The 17,068-nt window shown below is 44.1% G+C and overlaps 2 protein-coding genes across 2 annotated transcripts; both read right to left on the bottom strand.

Moving 5' to 3' along the window:
* Window positions 1-203: 203 nt before the first annotated feature.
* tent4b (terminal nucleotidyltransferase 4B) lies at window positions 204-11,257 on the bottom strand. Its single transcript, XM_088371668.1, has 12 exons — window positions 10,467-11,257; window positions 5,100-5,223; window positions 4,732-4,778; window positions 4,401-4,521; window positions 3,929-4,036; window positions 3,723-3,851; window positions 3,404-3,617; window positions 3,200-3,326; window positions 2,865-2,968; window positions 2,405-2,625; window positions 2,084-2,230; window positions 204-1,969 (listed from the first exon to the last, which is right to left on the bottom strand). The coding sequence occupies exons 1-12, from the start codon at window positions 10,922-10,924 to the stop codon at window positions 1,820-1,822; spliced, it is 1,950 nt and encodes a 649-aa protein (XP_088227794.1). The 5' UTR covers window positions 10,925-11,257; the 3' UTR covers window positions 204-1,819.
* Window positions 11,258-11,441: 184 nt separating this feature from the next.
* Window positions 11,442-17,049, bottom strand: heatr3 (HEAT repeat containing 3). The gene is made up of 15 exons (XM_088372186.1): window positions 16,754-17,049; window positions 16,147-16,319; window positions 15,479-15,566; window positions 15,010-15,104; window positions 14,784-14,893; window positions 14,583-14,723; window positions 14,215-14,495; window positions 13,689-13,779; window positions 13,427-13,572; window positions 13,114-13,196; window positions 12,912-13,048; window positions 12,763-12,851; window positions 12,542-12,685; window positions 12,278-12,454; window positions 11,442-12,154 (listed from the first exon to the last, which is right to left on the bottom strand). Exons 1-15 carry the CDS (start codon window positions 16,898-16,900, stop codon window positions 12,041-12,043), a joined length of 2,016 nt encoding a protein of 671 aa, XP_088228312.1. The 5' UTR covers window positions 16,901-17,049; the 3' UTR covers window positions 11,442-12,040.
* Between the last annotated feature and the right edge of the window lie 19 nt (window positions 17,050-17,068).

Below are 17,068 nucleotides of genomic sequence, written 5' to 3' on the forward strand. Positions count from 1 at the left end.
CGCCCCCTCGCGCATGTCTGTCAAACAAAACCACGCCCACTCCCAAATCAAAACATTTGCAAATGAAGAAAGCGGCCATTTTGTGTCCAATTAAAATTTGATTTCATTAGCCTTTTGGATTATTTTTTTTTATGTTGCTAGATTCTGGGATCGAATGTTTCTTGCTTTATATTACAAAATAATTAAAAAAAATCACCAATACCTTTTGTTGTTGTTTGATTTTATTGCATGAAACTGGTGAAAAGCAGCAAAGACGATACAGATGGGAACTTTCTTCAACGTCCAAGAGGGTTTTTGTTTGTTTCGAGACGTTCACTCTTTTCAACCCTTGATCCATAACAACCCCCTCCAAACTATCAATATAATCATATGTCCTTATTCTCCGTAACACAAGTGTTTCGGTAATGCATTTAAACATGATATTGCATTGAAAATGGCTGCCAAGACTTGGAAAAAAATGGAAATAACAGATGGTCTGTATTTGCTGGCTGTGATCAGGGTATTAAAAACAACAATATATTTTTCAGTTTCGATAAGATGTGAATTTGATCATTTAAATGCAGTACAAGGCAAGGGTTTTCACAGCGGGGTACTAGCACCACCTACAGGTTAGACTATGTACTGCAATGACAAGATGTGGTCTAACCAGGTTTTTCCAATTTTGAGGGGTCTTGAATCTTTTGAGAACAGTTGTCTTTGTTGGAGTAATAAATTCTCATGTGCTCTTTTTATGTTATTATCTTTAAGAAAAGTTTGTTTCGAATCACAAAAAAATTGTAACACCCCCCAAGTAGACCCAAAAATTAAAATCAAACAAGCACACATAAAAATCATGACTCGTAAAATGGTCTCTCATCCTTGGTCACAACTGCCAATGATCATAATTAGGAAGAAAAAATATTTGTTGTTGTTGTACCTGATTAAAGCTCCCACATCGCAGCATCTAAACATAGTCTCCTCAAAGGGTTCATATTATCTATATTTATCCATATACTATCTTCATATAATTCATAAAAAAATAAATATATTTAACAAATACACAAGTTTGTCGCCACAATTGTATCGCTAGCACGTTTTTAATGTTTATATATCTCAAAATGGCGGTTTTCTTAGACTCCACCTGACGAGCCAGGGTTTCCCAAACAGTGTAGGGGCTGGAGGAACGTCTTTTAATTGATCGTCCATTTTTATTTGTTGCTTAGTATTTTTAGTATATGTACAGCATGTGTTGAATTTTCAGTAGGTTTGTGTGGAAAAAGTTGGAGAAACCCTGACAAATATGGACACGTGCGATTACCATAAAGGTCAACATTAACACCGACAGTAAAAAGAAGGATGCTGATGATGATGATGATTGGTCATGTTGGCATGGCAACGAGACACCCGTGAAAGAAAAAAAAAAGCAGTGGGTGTTTTTTTTGTAAAAAGATCATCCTATGAAAGAATTGTTTTTTTCTTTTTAGTTTTTTTTTCCTAGAAATTTTCCTAAGACCTGTTCCGACATAACAAAAATCATCAAAAAAAATCATGCATAAGTTACACCTCAATGCGGTCATTTTAAAAAAATCTTTTTTTTTTTGTACATTTGAAGCCATTTCCACTATTATTTTTTCCTTTTTTATAGAAACATTTTTTTTCCCCCCAACAGCGGAAGTCTGTGGCATATTGCTCCAAGAGAATATTCTTCTCCTGTACATCAGGTGGCGCTAGAGGCGAAAAGAACAAAAGGCTGCTGGCTTGCAGGGAAAACTGGTCGTTGTTCTCCTTTTTTTTTCTCCTTAAAAGAGTCATTTCGGGTGGAGGGACCAAGGCTACTTCCTTATCTGCAAAGCTCCTCTGGCGCAGAGTCCCGTACATTTTTCCTCTTCTTGCCGTTGCCCTGGTGGTGCGGCCGGTTGCTTGGGTGATTTTTGCTGTTTCCGGAGGAGCGGGAGGAGCTCTGCTGGCCACCCTTGTGCTGAGAGCGGGCCTGAAATGTAGACGGAGAAGGGAGAAGACATGAAGGCTAACCCACCGTGCCCATTCTCCTTAATCACAGAAAATAGCCATTAAAAATTTTGATGTCGGTGGAGTATCGGCACACCTTTCCTCCCTTGTTGCTTGCGGGTGGAGTGCTGGTGGTGCGGTTCTGCATCCGGTGATTGGTCACCACGGCCGACTTTTCTCTGTGGGCACTGGTAGCACGACCCGATTGTTGCTTGGCTGTCTTGCACGGCGTACCGTCCGAATCCTGTTTTAAAAAAAAAGACACATTGACAAAGGCGACTTCATATAAAGTCCAGTCGTCAACTGATTTTTTTAATTCTGGAGTCAATTATTTGAAGTTGAGTGACATTTTCAGGAGAGCTCTGTCACCCCTACTGTATTTTTATGAGCAAGAATATTAAGTAGATGAAAGACTGACCCCGTCGCTGGAACTGGAGGATGTGGTCGAGGGCGAAAGCGGGGACGAGGACGGCGACGAGTGCAGGGAAGGAGACGGCGACGACGACGAGTTGGATGACGAGGTTTTGCTCCTCGTCGGCAGGATCACTACGACGTCGTCATCCTCGTCGTCCTCCTCTTCCGGAACGTTGTTGTTGCACTGATCCAGCTGTTGCGACTCGAACAGCGTCACGTCATTTCCTGAAATAAACACCGGCGAGATAAATGAGTCAAGATTGCGGGCTTTAGGGCATTTTGAAAACTGGTCGATGGTCACTTGATTTTTTTTTCATTTAAAATGTTAAATGAATGTCAGTGTTATATGCTGGATTCGATTTCAAAATCAATTTCAAAACAAGATAGCACACTAAGTCGAAAAACGAACGGAAAGAAATCGTGAATTTTGACAGCTGCGTGAACATTTGTTTTGGGTGACGTACGGTTGAGCGGCAGGTCCTTCTGGGATGGGCTTCCCCAGTTGTTTCGAATCCACTCCCTGTACTCGTCCACCTCCTGAGTCACGCGGATGATTCGGCCGAGTATGCTGCAAATAAAGAACGACGACTCAGCACAATGGAATTTAGAGTCTCTTTACTAAAAATGCAGCCGGTAAGATTGTCGTGGAGAAACTTGCATTTAGAAATTAGACGATAAAAATCTCATTTGTAAAAAAAATAAAATATAGATATATATTTTTTTAAATTAATTTTGCATCCTCACTAAATATTAAACAAGCGAGACTGACTATTCGGCATCAACAATGAGAAGCTCTTACCTCTCGGTGTCATTGTTGGGGTAGTACTTGGCGATGGGCGAGACGGCGTGGCTGAGCACCACGTAGGCGTAGTCAAACGCTTGCTTCACCTGCATGGCGCCGTAGGAGCTGCGGCCGACGTCGTTGTCTGTGGGATCATAAGATTTTCTTTGAGGAGATGTGTTGCAAAAGAATGCGTGGTATTAAAAAAAAAAAAATTCCTACCTGGCTGCAGCGGGTCCTCGATGTAGAGCATGGAGGGCCTGTAACCGTCCATCATGTTCTTCTGAACTTCATCTTTGGCCACGTAGCAGCCGCCGTCCTTTATCCGGATGCCCGTTTTTAGGTAGTTGAAATGGCGTCCGTAGAGCTCAAAGAACTCGATGAGTAGAACCCCAAAGTTGATGTTGGGGCTGCAAACGTCGTCCCTGTAGTGAAGCTAGTGGAGCGGAAAACAAGAGGAACATTGTAAATGGTGACAGCGACTGAGCTTGGACGTGCAAAATCTTTTTCAGAAATGCCTAAGCCCCTCCCCCCTTCACACCTGCAGGAAGCTGACGGCCATGAGGAAGAGGCTGTAGGATCCGATTCCGCCGGTGAAAACCTCGTTGAGGTCCCTCTGTAGGAGGAACTGCTTGAGCACCAAGACCAGGTAAGGCAGCACGGGGTATTTCTGCACACCAGGAATATGATGTTGACACATGGCAGTGAGGGTGGGGTGGGGGTGGGGGGGTCTTGAAGCAAGAGTACCTCTTTGAATTCCTTGATGAGGCATGCCGCTTTGACGCCGCTCTCCACGTTGAAGCTGATGTCCACCTTGACCTCCGTGAAGGAGTCGGTCAGTTTGATGATGGGCACCTGGGAAGACAATGAAATAATCATCATGATAAAAGTCAAAATAATAATCATACCAAATAACCCAAAATCTTTACTTATCATTTGTGGCTAATCGGGATGGCTTATTTCAAATAACAAGAGAAGTTTTCACATAACTATCGAGGGGAATAAAAACATCTGCAGCAACACATAAGCAAAACAAAAACATTTCACTTTACTCTTCCTTTTCCAAGGACTGAGCGCTTGTAAAATACGGAGCTGGAATGTCTTGAAATTGGTCCAGCAAGCCAACGCCATCGCAGCACTTTTCCACCGAGACATCCTTCCCTTGTCTGACAACTTCTCAGCGGCCGTTCTTTTGAAAGGAGAAGCAAACGACGCTCACCGTGGCTTTATCCAGAACTTTGATGGAGTTCTTATCAGCCACGTTCCTCTTGCGAAGAGCTTCTTCCAGTGTCCACAGGGGGAGCGTTTCCCACTTCCCGAATACCACCAAGTCGATGTCACTGTGGAGACAACGAAAACACTCAGAACTTTGGACGAAGAAACAAATATCGTGGGAAAGAGGAACATTGTTATTATATTGCAGGAAATGCGACTGGTATTTTTTTTCCTCCTGGGAGACTAAATGTTGAAACGTATCCTCCAAAATACACAAATAAAGGTTGTCTAGCATGAATAAAGATAGAATGATCTCAAAAGTGTTGGTGACTCACCTTGTTGGCAAATAGAGGCCCGTGCTGAAGCTTCCAAAAACTTGCACCTATCGGAACACATGACGACTCATCACAACAGAATCAAGTAGAACATCTGTAAGGCGCAGTGTGATCATTATTTGGTTTTATGTCACCCCCCCCCCATTTCCCATTACGAATGTTGTACAAATCAGACGTGACAATAAAGACAAAAATACAACTTTAAGCCAATGATCTCATCCAACCTTTCACCTTTTAAACCCTCCTGTTGAGCAACACGCTGTGGCAGAACACAAATAGATTTAAGCCCGCTCTTAAATGGCCTGAAATAAAAATGTAGTGACTGTCCGTGCAATATTGTATAAGTGGATCCAGCCAAGCGGCTATACCTCAGCGCTTGGCCAAAGGTTGTGAATGACGCCTTTAATTCTGTCGACCACCTCCAGCCTCATCTTCTCCTCCTCCGGCCGTGGAGAAATGTACGCGTAGAAGTCTCGGATCTCTTCGTGTAACCTGGACGACAAAAAAATTAGAAATTAAAAACCTCCATCCTCGTCCTACTCAAAACAAAGTAAAAGTCACTCATTCAAAAAAAAAAAATCAAAACATTCAGTCTCATCAGTTTGGAATAAAATTGCTTGACGGGTCAAAAAAATACAAAAATACAAACGCTCAGATGGACTGAGATTTACTCATATGGAAGTGAATGATTAGTTCAAACAAAAGAGGAATGCACATTTGACTTCTTTAGCGACAATCAAAATGAGGACTACCAGCACGCGTCCTTGAGAACGGGTCACCCTGCCCGCATCCGGCGTGGCGACCGACCTTCTCTGACCGCATTTATCAGCGAAAACGGAGGCCCGGCTGCAAAAACAGCCAATGGGGATCCCGCCTCGATTTTCAAAGTAGTCACACGCTGCGGTATTTAAATGTGTCATTCTGCTGGACTGGCTTTGACAGCTCATCAGAATTCAAAAGCAACGCCCTGTAGAAACATTAACGTCTTTCAAAACCGAGAGAAGCCTGTTGGACAACATTGAGAAGGCATAAAAGCCTAATAGATTCAAAAGCTGAGTTTGACCTTTAACCCCGGTTGAAATGCCGAAGCAGTCAACAGTAGTGGTGACTGCATTATTGATCCTTACTTTGGTTGACTTTTCAACAAAATACAATTATTTGAAGGGAGTCGTTGTATTTGTATTCATAATTTAAAATGTGTTGAGTCGATTTTAGACTACTAGTCAGTCAAAAGGATTTTTCACTTTTGCAGTAAACAAAAGATTTATATTGTAGTTTTATTTCGGGCATCTCAGAGTGATGAAAAGTCCATTTTCCGTGATATGTCTCTTTTAATATGACAAACCTAAAAAGCCAAAATAGCTCATTTTAAAGGAGAGTATAACCAGCACACCGAGGTAGCCGATTATATTTGTTTGAAATAGTCCAAAATTGCAAGCTGGGCAAAGTTCCAATGTAATGACTAATCTCTTATATTTATTTATTTTCCCCTCTCTCTTCCCTTGTGCAAAGTGCAGCGTCGCGGGACCGTTAGGTTTCATTTGAGGAAAAATGAAAGTCAACAGCTCCACTAGGCGTGTTTACAACATGACTAAGTTCCATCTGGCTTTTGAGGTAACAATAAAACAACACTACATAATTCTGGTTCAACGTATTAAAAAAAGACTTTTGTCTGATTATTTAAGGGTTTTAAATTTGGAAGTAAATAGTGTCTTGGTCAACACAGCCTAAATGTAGCTTAAGTTTCATTCATAAATTTCACTTCTAGGGAAATGGGCCAGGCCACGGAAAGTCTCGTCGCCTACGCAAGCTCCTCGGATTGAGTTACAAGTCCTGTGGGTCCGCGGCTCCGTTTATCCGATTAATCCCACTTGCCTGGATTATAGTAAAGTTACGTAAGCTTTTGCAGAAGCCAAGTGTGCTCCTGGGGGAAGGACTAGAGTTGTTTCCAAAACACCATTAGGCTCCACTTGATGGTTGTGAATGTTAGCATTTCTCTCGGAGTCCTGCTCTCATGATTTGATATACACGGGGTGTAGTAAAAGGGAAAAAAAAAAAGGACTTCTTTTCAGGAAAGTGCAAGAGAACTTTTCAGTTGATGCTATAAACATAAAATGTTTAATATCGATGATCAGGTTTGACAGAAGCTGAGCTGCAATGTGTTTGTGCTGATGAGGCCAACTGAAACTGGTTTTCCCAAGGTTTGAAAACTGGTCTTAAAGTTTCTTTTAAAAAATCTTGGGGGGAAAAAAAAAATTCTTTGGCTTCCCCGCCGCTATTTAGATGGCCAACCTTTGCAACCAAATACCGCCAAGTGTCACGTGACACTGCGAGCCCCGACGCTGGAGGTGAGAGAACCCGTGCCGCGGCACGTTGCTTCGTTCAAAAGCGGACAAGCATAAACGAGAGGCAAAGCGGTGTCTATGTCTCACAGATGGCACGTTCATGAATGTTTAACCTCATGAACTGATCCGAGGTGCTAATTGTTAGCCAAAAAGACACACTGGCGACTACTGGTTTTGGTCTGGGCCCATTTTTTTTTATATTTGCTTCCAGCGCCTGATTAATTTCATTATCCAAGCTGCCAGGCAGGCTTAAAATGGAAATTTAGCGTATCCGTGTTCTACTGTAAAAGTTAATGGCAGTAATAAAGGCATATTGCTGAGTCATGTTTCCGTGCTGGTGAGTATGGAGAGTCGCAATCGAGCGCAACCTCACACTTGATGTGCAAAGAGTTTTATTTCATGCATAGGAAGGAAATTTTACATGGGGAAAAAAAATGCTGCAGAGCCAAGAAACATAGAACCCATTCATTGCTGCACCAGCAATTTAATCTTGTTTTTATACATTACAATATTATGCAGCGTTATTTTTTTTTTTCCTCACTGAAATATGGGAGAACCGATTAATGGGATTTCCACTCATTTCCTTGTAAAAAGCGTTTTGACTTGCGTACAAGCATGGTCACAAAGTTGAACTAAAAAAAAATATTGCATGCTCATCAAGTAAATGACTCAAAGTACGAAATTAACTTGTCTCGATTAAAGGTTGGGAAAACGCAATACTCGGCTCCTGCTATTATTAGCGCCGATACTTGGCCGTGGTAGACGTTGTGGAGTCAGCAAACTACTTCTAGCCAAAAATCCGAGTCATCCGTCACAACTCCTTGGAGGCATGACTACTCAATTTCAATTTCTGATTTGTCAATTACAATGCCTCATCTCCAGTGGGCAATAAAACATGGAAACAATCAGCATGTGTCTGGCTCCTTGAACGAAAAAAGCGTGAACGTTGATCGCCGTATCGGAGTGGAGCACATGCCGGCTGGATAAGAAGCACAAGTGGTGACGTGCATCGGAGATCAAACCTGATGGCCTTATGGGTGTGCTGATGCTGGGGTGGTGACAATTAAACCACAGGCATCTAAGTGATGAATGGATTGGTTAGTTCAGAATCACCAAGCAAGCGTTGTTTATTGCTTTTGTCTCAACCGCCATTTTAGGAGCCCAAACAAACGTGTGGCCCGTGCCTCGGGCAGTTTTTTTTTTTAATTACAAAATGGTTTATTTTAATGAATTATTTAGAAAATGATATATTTTTGATTTTTTTAAAAGTAAAAGTCAACGGTTTGACGGTGGGCTAAAGCCGAACAAAAGAACTGATCGTTTCCATTCCCGTTATTTCATACTGGGAAAAATAAAAATCTGCTGGAAGTTCCATAACTTGGACTCAGCAAGAAGCTCTCCGGGGCTCTGCCGACTTCCTGAATCCATATAAGGCAGCTCGACGATGGAGCTACCTCAACAGGAAAAAAAACAACGTGGGGAACTTCTCCCCCGATTGGACATCCGCAAAGAGGTCTCAGGTTTACGGAAGTCAAGTCCGTGTGGAGCATGTCAACAACTGCGAGACGGGACGCTCAGGGGAAGGGGGCGCCAGAGAGACAGAACGCAAAAGGAGAGTGTGGAAAACAAATAAGCACATGCCTTTGTCTCCCATGTCCAAATATAGCATAGACGCTCCCCGGGGAGGAAAAATGTATTCAAGACGCACGCCCACCATCACTTTGGCTTCTGCTGGCGAGGGCACAAATCACACGCTGCGATGGGGCGCAGTTTTACGACCGCTCGCAAACCGCAAATCACAGAGATGAATTTACGCACTGCAAAACAAAAAGCGACGAGAAGCAGCACGAGAGGCGCTCGGTCGCTCCGACGACCGAGTCTCAAACGTCGAAGCTCTTGGGCTGCATTCCGTTCAAATGGTGAAATTGAACTTAATGGCAGCATAAAGACCAAAATAAAAATGAGATTGGCTATCTTCAAACTGCCTATAAATTTGCTGAAGGTTCTATTATGTCCACAATGTGAAGCTAGAATCGTTTTTTTTTCTCGACTTAGTCAACTTGACCTACCACATGGTCGTGAGGGTGCTCTCGCTCGACATCTTGACTGATGAACATGTTGCCCCGCTATATATACACTGTGCATGTGACTTTCTGTACATGTGCCCGAGGCAGCATAATAAAACACTTTCTACAACGGACTCTAATACAAGCACTATAATTATCACCAGCTATCCCTTTGAATTTTTATTCTGGGTGTTCTAAAAGGTATGCTCGAAATATTCTAGGTGAGAACCCAAATAATCATTCAAATCATATTAGTTGCGATGAAAATTTGGCCACTTACAATCATCTGAAAGGCCAAATCTGGCCCGCGGGCCACACCTTGCCCTACATGTACATCGAGTTGAAAGGCCAGTCGAGATTTGAGGAAAAATACGAGCGAGGCACATGCTGCTTGAAACGTACTGCATGTGTGTTCTCTAGTGGGAGGATCACGTGACGAGTGTGTCAAGTACAGAGTGGAGTGGGCGGACTCGGTCACATCGGGTGCACGTTGTGTTCATGTGCATGCAGAGCTGGCCTGAGGCATGAGCCAACTGAGCACCTGCTTAAGGGCCCGCGACCGCAAACTTTGGCGTGTTGCGGAAGTGCAGGATAACAATTTTGTTGGCTTGTTTATTTTGAATTTCCAAACCTTTTGCACATTTGAAAGGCCTAGCTACTCAATCCCAGTTTTCGTTTGATGATTGTAGTGGCACTCGAAACTATCAATTCAAAACACAGACAAATTAACAAATAAAGTAGAATACATTTAAATGGCGCAAACATGGGACTCCCAAATATCTCCCAAAAACTATTAATAAAGCTTTTTTCAATTTAAAGCAACGAGTATGGTTTTACATTCTTAAAAATAGACAGGCTAGTATCGATACCAAGTATCGTATCGATCTGATTTAGATAATCAAAATTAGTAGCAGCATCAGTTAGGACAACAAAAGTAAAAGTGGTATTGAACATCCCTGACTAAAAACTTATTTATTAGGAATATTTTGACCACCATTTCCACTTTTATCAGTGTGACACTAAATTTACATGAGCGATAGCACCAAGTGACAATACTTTTTCAAAGTTGCAGTAGCACTGCTGTCAGTGTCAGCCGAGAAAAGATTTCCAAGTGACCAAAATGTTCAATTGCAGCAAAGTGTGCAGATTACTTATTTTTTGTTATATATTTGTTAAGATTTGAGGAACATTGTCAAAGTCAGCCAAACGGGAGAATGTTTTAAGATGGGTGTACTCTTTTCGGATATGAAGGGCCACTTGACCAGGTTGGCTTTGGGCCTTCATATGACTAAGTACGGACTCCAAAACACAAACTTTCTCTTACCCCACGATCCCTTCCGAGTAGTTCCTGCTTTTCCACGGCGTGCCCGCGTACTCGTCGCGGCCCTCCGTGCCGGATCCACCGTTCAAAAGGCTGGAGTTGAATCCGAAAGTGCTCGCCTTGTTGTCCCGTTTCCTCTTATTCGGGTGCCCGTCCGCCGGGCCCCTGTTGCTCGGCGTGGCCGCCCGATGGTTACGGTTGCCGGATTCCAGCGGCAAAAAGTCCCGCTGATCTCCGAGCTCGCCGTCCCCGGTGGGACTAGTCATGGTCGACTCGGATGTCCCGGTTCCAGCGGTGAGAAGGACGGCTCCCGACGGCGTGCTGAGGCTCGCTTTCAGGATGCCGAAACTGTTATTGACGTGCAGGTAGCCGAGCCCTTGCGTCGTCTCCCAGATCTGCATCCACAGGTTGTTGGCAGGTCCACGTTGTTCTGGTTGGAACCAGGCGATTCGCGGATCCATCAAACGAGAGTAGGCAAGAACCCCCCCCCCACCCCTCCCCTCCCCTCCTCACCACCCTCCCGTGAACAGCTAGCCAAGCTAGCGTTAGCTCGCCTAGCTTTGCCCCCCGTTACTTCTTCCAATTTTGTCCCTCGAAGGCGACGAAACACATGCGACAATTGAGCACAGAAAAGCGGCGAGAGTATCCGTAGACTGTTACCGACGCCTGCTACGGTTGTTAACCCCTTTTGAAGCCCACGGGGGAACACGAGACCGTGCCGTACCGATGGAGGTTCTCCTCTCTCTCTCTCCCTGACCCTTTCCTCGGAATCGTAACTCCCTCAATGGCGGAGCTTAGCCTAGCTGTTGCGCATTGCGCATGCGCGAGCAGATGGTGGGCGGGGCAATGTTACGTAATCGTGTGCTTTTTTTTTCCCTTCGCTGTGGTTACGTAACGACGTCGGATTTATGTGAAGCCTCCAGATGTGTTGAAAAATGATAGAATGATATGTGCATACATAAACATGTCAACTCAAAAAAAGTTTGAAAATCAGTTTTTATTTAAAAGGGCAGTCATAAGATATAGACAATCACAGTGTACCAGGTGCAAGCTTACTAATATCTCCATTACAAAATTTGCTGTTGTCCAACCCCACCTCCTTAAGGCAGGCACATTTGCGAAACAAAATGGTTCATTTACAAAAACCACACATTGTTTAATAGAAATGGGGCATGCAAAAAAAAAGTACATTTTGAATATGTTTGAAAAACTTTGTCACCTTTAGACATCCAGTCCATTATCTTACAACAAATTGTCAGGGATACCCAGACCTGAAAACACACGTATACATATGAGACACGGCCAAGATTCTTTTTTTTTTTTAAGTTTCTATTATACGTATAGTGTATAACACTGTTTCCCATTCTGACAATTGGCAACCCCCCAGTTTTGGAAAGCTTGCAATATGATATCAGTCAAAAATGATACAGCATAGCTCTCTAGTCTAACGTCAACCTGGGATTGTTTTCTTCACAGCAAAGAAACCTCAAATAAAAACTTAAATCAGATCAAACCAAAAGAAAAAAAAACCATCAAAGATAATAAATACTTAATATTTTTTCACAACCACATTGCGATCACTTCTTGTCCAGAGACTGAAGGTAACCGATGAATCTCCTCAGGTTCACCCTGACGTTGCCGAGCACACACAGCTGCTGCGGGCTATACTTGTCTCTTCCCGCCTTACGGATCTGATGACAAAAGAGAAGCAACAAACGTAGCAAAAACCAGATGTCAAAACTTTACCCATGAGAATGGCTGTGGTTTTTGCGTGATGGTTTGAATCCCGAAACACCCCCCAAAAAATAAGATACCTTGGCCTTAAAGACAGGCTGAAGCGTCTTCAAAGCAGGAAGTAACTGGATGCTCCTGGCCGCCGTCTCCGCCTCCTCGCCGTCCGCAAACACGTCGAAAAGGGCGTCAAGGGCCTCGCCGTTAACCACCAGATCGGTATCGTTGGTTGCTACTTGCAGCAAGCCGCTCCCAATCATCTGTGGAGGAAAAGCTTATTTCAAATAAAAGCAAGGATGAACCTTTTGTCACATCAAATTCCGACTTGCACAGTGAACCAGCGTGACCTGAAGCGTTTGAGCTGAGCCCTTCTCCTTGGCGAGGGTGCTGCCGGTGATACCCAGGATAGCGACGGCGTTGACTCTCACGCTAATGACATCACAGCGGGCAGCAGCTTCGCTGAGGCTCATAATCTGCTGCAGGCTTATGGACTAACACAAAACAGACAACACTGAGGGCCATCTCTCGCTACACCCCCACCTATCACCAAATTAAACCTTCCTGTTACCAGAGGGATGTTTTTCAAGGCGGTGATCTGCAAAAGAGACCGCATGGCACTGATGACCGCTTCCAGGAACTCCTCATCTTTTGGGATCTCTATAAAGGTTTGGGCTCCCGTGAGCTACTATCTGTACTCGAGCTGAATAAAAGTGGTACCTGGCGCTCCAAAGAGCAACGTGGACAAATGCTGCGCCGCCTGCTGCAGCGCCTCCGCCCCACCCAGAGACTCGGCGTCCATGCCGGACAAGATGCTGTGGAGGCAGGTCAGGGCGCGAGACTGGACGCGCTGCATTCTGACCAGGGAAAAGTCCGGCGTCACTAAATTAAATACGGCGCTGAAAGTGAAAAGTGTGTTTACTTTTTGACGAGGCTTCTCCAGTAAGGAGTCTGGTGGCACATATCCACTGCTTCCTTCTTGGGGAACTGCGTCTTTTTGAGCACCTTTGGGGAAGAAAAAAAAAAAAAAAAAAACACATTAGTAATCTATCCCCTGTAGGGAACACATAGTGAATCTTTCTCAGCATTTTTGGTAGGATTCTGGGGGTTCATTATTTTTAGAAATATCCGTACAACCCACCTCACCCCAGAAAAAAAAATCCCAGCTCCGCCAGTGATGCAACCACATGGCAAATCAGCAAGGTTTCACTGTCCTATCTATTTTTCATAATTGCCTTTTCCGGGATGTTGTGGTTGATGAGAGCGCCGTGGACCTCCGCCGACAAACACAACGGCGACATGAGGCTACTGGACAACCCGTCGGCGGGCGCTTCGCTTTCGTCGCTGCTCGACGACTCCTCCCACTCGTCGTCGGAGGGATCTGAATAGACGCACGTCACAAGTCTCTTCAAGAACCTGTCCGTATTGTATCTTTCGCCGAGAGAACCGAAAGAATGACCGTCACGTCAGAGGGAATCACGTCAGGGTGAGCCTCACCGTCAGAATAGCACATGTTGACGAGGATCTCCAGGGACGTCTGCTGGGCCGTCAGCAAGGCCGCCGCCTCCCTCAGCTCCTCCATTTCCCTCTGGATGCAAACAAGCCGCCTTGTGGGTCAACATGCAGGCCAAGATTTATGAAGTGACTGAAATCACAACCTCACTGTGTGCATGTATGTGTGTGATTAGACACACAATAAGGCTGAATATTTGCGGATGCAGGTTTTGTGTGGCTGCAGCACGCCAAACAGACACTCTAATGTCATCTATTTGGAGGTGGCTGAGGGGGACACTTTTGTCTAGCCAAGGTCGTGGTACTCGTGTACCCGCCTGACATTTTGTCCGCCTGTCAGTCTGCTACAGAGTTGCGGGAAAAATAAAAATACAAAAAAAAAATATTTTTTGCAGTTCTTACCTGCTCTCTCTTGGGGTGTTAATATTTGTCAATTTTGGCCTTTGAGACTCTTTTGTGATTAAGGCTTATATATTTGCCTTGACTCTGCAAAAGCAGTCACTCAACTTACAGGCAAGAGATCCGAAAAGTCGTCTCCGCAATCTCCATTTTTCACACACTGTGCTGCTCCCTCTTCGTCCAGTTCTTTCACAGCGAGCTCCCCGCTAGAGTGCGCCTCCATACCCGACGCGGCGGGAGCGTCCTGGAAGCGCGCCTCCTCCGCTCTGTGAAGTTGAGGGATGAGCTCGCCCGCGTCCAAATCCAGACTTTGTGACAAGGTGGCCAGCACAGCTGTAAGGGTCTGAGCCTGGCGGGCAGCGGGAAGGCTTGCCTTCATGTTCCATAGCGTTCCTGCATCAAATGACCGCATCAACACTATGAATTTAAAAAAAAGTTTATGCTTTTGAAATGTTGTACATTGTTTACAACCAAATGCACCTGCAGCCAGTGTCCTGAGGAGAGTGTGCGCCAGGCCAGGCTGCTTTGACAGCAGTACACCTTCTAGAGCTCCATGCACGTTGCCGTCGATGCTACATAGCAGTTCGGGGTTGTCCTCGGACACCGTGTGCAAACAGTGCGCTGTTAGACGACAAAAAAGTCAGCTAAAGTCGAAACTTTGGCGTTTTCAACTAAAGTCACCAGCGGAAGTGGAAAGCTCCACGTTGTGGGGGTATCTCTCCAGACATTGGACCACCACGTCCAGAAGACCTGATTTGTTGAAGAGCGACAGTGCCTGGTTGCTGCTCTCGCTGGAAAGGAAAGACAAAAGAAGCAACACGTCACTTATGACTGATAAGTTATGAAAAGCCTGACAGGACAAAAAAAAAAAAGAAAAGAAAAAAGATCTCTTTTTTGTGGCACTTACCAGAGATTCCATAGCAGGTTCACCGCCTCGTTGGCAACGTTCTCAACACGGTTCTTTGGCTCTTTGATCGACATTGCGGCAAAACCCGCACAGCACTGTAAAGAAAACACGCAATTGTATCGAACGTATTAAAAAGTCAAAAGTATTTACCTGCCGCAATATGCCGACTACTACACCTTAAAAAAAAAAAAAAAATCTGAAAATTTCTTCATCTGTCTTTACAGGGATGGATATTTTTTGAGCATCTACTTGAACATGCCTACTAAATTTCATGAGTTCGAATTTTTCTTCAAAAAAAAAAAAAAAGGCTAAAAAATTTGGTGGCTCAGATTTGAAAAGTAACAAAACAATGGCTTTGAGCAATCGAGTTGAAGCTGATGACGCCTTTTGTCGCTGTCAGCCCGACGCTTAGGCAGCTGCTGAGCGGGAAGAAAAACAAGTGACGCGGCCGGCGGCAAAAAGCGCTCACCTCTCTGAGCAGCGCTGTCAGAGAAGTCATGACGTCGCGCTTCACCATGTCCTCGCACACCTCATGGCCTCCACAGGCACTCAGATTCCTGTCAGCACACATGTACAATGTGCTTGTTTGTGCTTTTTACCAAAGGAATTTACGAAAATGAAAAACAAATTAGAGAATGAATCAAACTGTGGCCATCAGAAAACCTTTATAAAAAAAAAAAAAAAACGCAGGTACTGTCACAACTGTAAATGTAAATTCTGTACATATTAGTTGAACTTGCTCCTTTTGGAATTAAAGTCTTAAAAAGTCAAATATGTCATATTTGATGGTGATTTACCTTTTAAGTGACTGTTTTCCATTTTAAGTCATATTTCCTATTGGGCTATGAAATATTTCTTATCGGTGGAGAACAGAGAAGGTGACATGGCGCCCTCTGTATAGTTAACCAGAGAATTACAAACAAAACGGTGGAGTCAAGATTTGTTTCTAAATCCATGTTTGTTGGTTTATTTATTTAGTCGTTTTTCTAAATGCATGTCTGTTGGTTTATTTATTTATTTAGTCATTCATTTGCTGAAGATGTGCAAAGACTTGGAGTCCGCCACGAGTTGCCCCTCTCCCACGATATCAGAACTTCAGCAACTTTGTTTGCACCAACGTTTAGTATTTATCCTTACCTGAGGGCTCCGGCGGCCGTCTCCCTGACGGCCAGGCTGCCATCCAGCATCATGGGACCCAGCTGCCTCACTGCATCCCTCTGGAGAAAGGCTGGGATGCTTTGACTCTGCTGGACAACCTGAGAGATGCCAGCGCACGCACACTCTCGTACATCTGCGCTGGGACTCTGCAGCTAGAGATGGAGACAATTGTGTTTTCATCAAATCTCAGACCGTGGTATCACGGTTCATCTTTCATACCCCTTTTAAATTATAGAATTTAAAGCAACATGCAAGTCAGCTGAATTTGAGAAATACAGCACAACATTCCGGTCAGAATCAAATGATTCATCGATTCTGTCATTGTAAACAAGACGCCAGGTCATTATAAATCAATGCATGTGTTTTTTGTGTGGTCCATTAATCCCCAACATTGGTGAGGTCACAGTTTCCCCATTGTTGGACTTTGACTGATTGAGTATGACTCTGATACAATAAATATGATGGACATTTCTCAAAGTTTGATCGTAAAAGGACCACAATTGTGACGCTCACGTTGAATGGCAGCATTGTCATATAGTCGTTTCTGTGTTAATGTCGTTTTGACAATAAAATTACTCTTTCTCACTTTCTCCAGCAGTTCCGCCGCCGGGCAGCCGTCGTAGTCGTCCGCGAGTTCGTCCTCCTCAGCGGCGGCTTCTTTCACGGCGTTCACGGGTAGTCCGACAGCATTGAACTGAGGACGTTTGAACTTTGTCGTCTTACTTTTGCCCATTTTAAATTGTTTTACAGTGCGAGTGTATAAATTTTGCGTCGAGTTAGTCGGATGTTTTGGGCATCGAACACCAAAACAGACACTAATCTAGTAAATGGCCATGTGGAAGACAGCAGCCGTAAAGTGCGAATGTGCTGTTGTGCCGTAAAGTGGAGGAAGATGTCGAAA

The sequence above is a fragment of the Syngnathus floridae genome, chromosome 3 (assembly GCF_059516105.1).
Source record: "Syngnathus floridae isolate MCC-2025c chromosome 3, RoL_Sflo_1.0, whole genome shotgun sequence".
Lineage (NCBI taxonomy): Eukaryota > Metazoa > Chordata > Actinopteri > Syngnathiformes > Syngnathidae > Syngnathus > Syngnathus floridae.

Excerpts from the sequence above, each read along its gene's own strand:
- tent4b (XM_088371668.1), bottom strand. The coding sequence starts at position 10,924 with ATGGATCCGCGAATCGCCTGGTTCCAACCAGAACAACGTGGACCTGCC. Across the intron at positions 3,618-3,722 it reads TGGCCGTCAGCTTCCTGCAG|CTTCACTACAGGGACGACGT; the intron begins GTGTGAAGGGGG and ends CCGCTCCACTAG. Across the intron at positions 2,231-2,404 it reads CCTCCAGTTCCAGCGACGGG|GATTCGGACGGTACGCCGTG; the intron begins GTCAGTCTTTCA and ends TTTTTAAAACAG.
- heatr3 (XM_088372186.1), bottom strand. The coding sequence starts at position 16,900 with ATGGGCAAAAGTAAGACGACAAAGTTCAAACGTCCTCAGTTCAATGCT. Across the intron at positions 12,686-12,762 it reads CCTTGAAAAACATCCCTCTG|TCCATAAGCCTGCAGCAGAT; the intron begins GTAACAGGAAGG and ends GTTTTGTGTTAG. Across the intron at positions 12,455-12,541 it reads GCTCAGCTCAAACGCTTCAG|ATGATTGGGAGCGGCTTGCT; the intron begins GTCACGCTGGTT and ends TTTCCTCCACAG.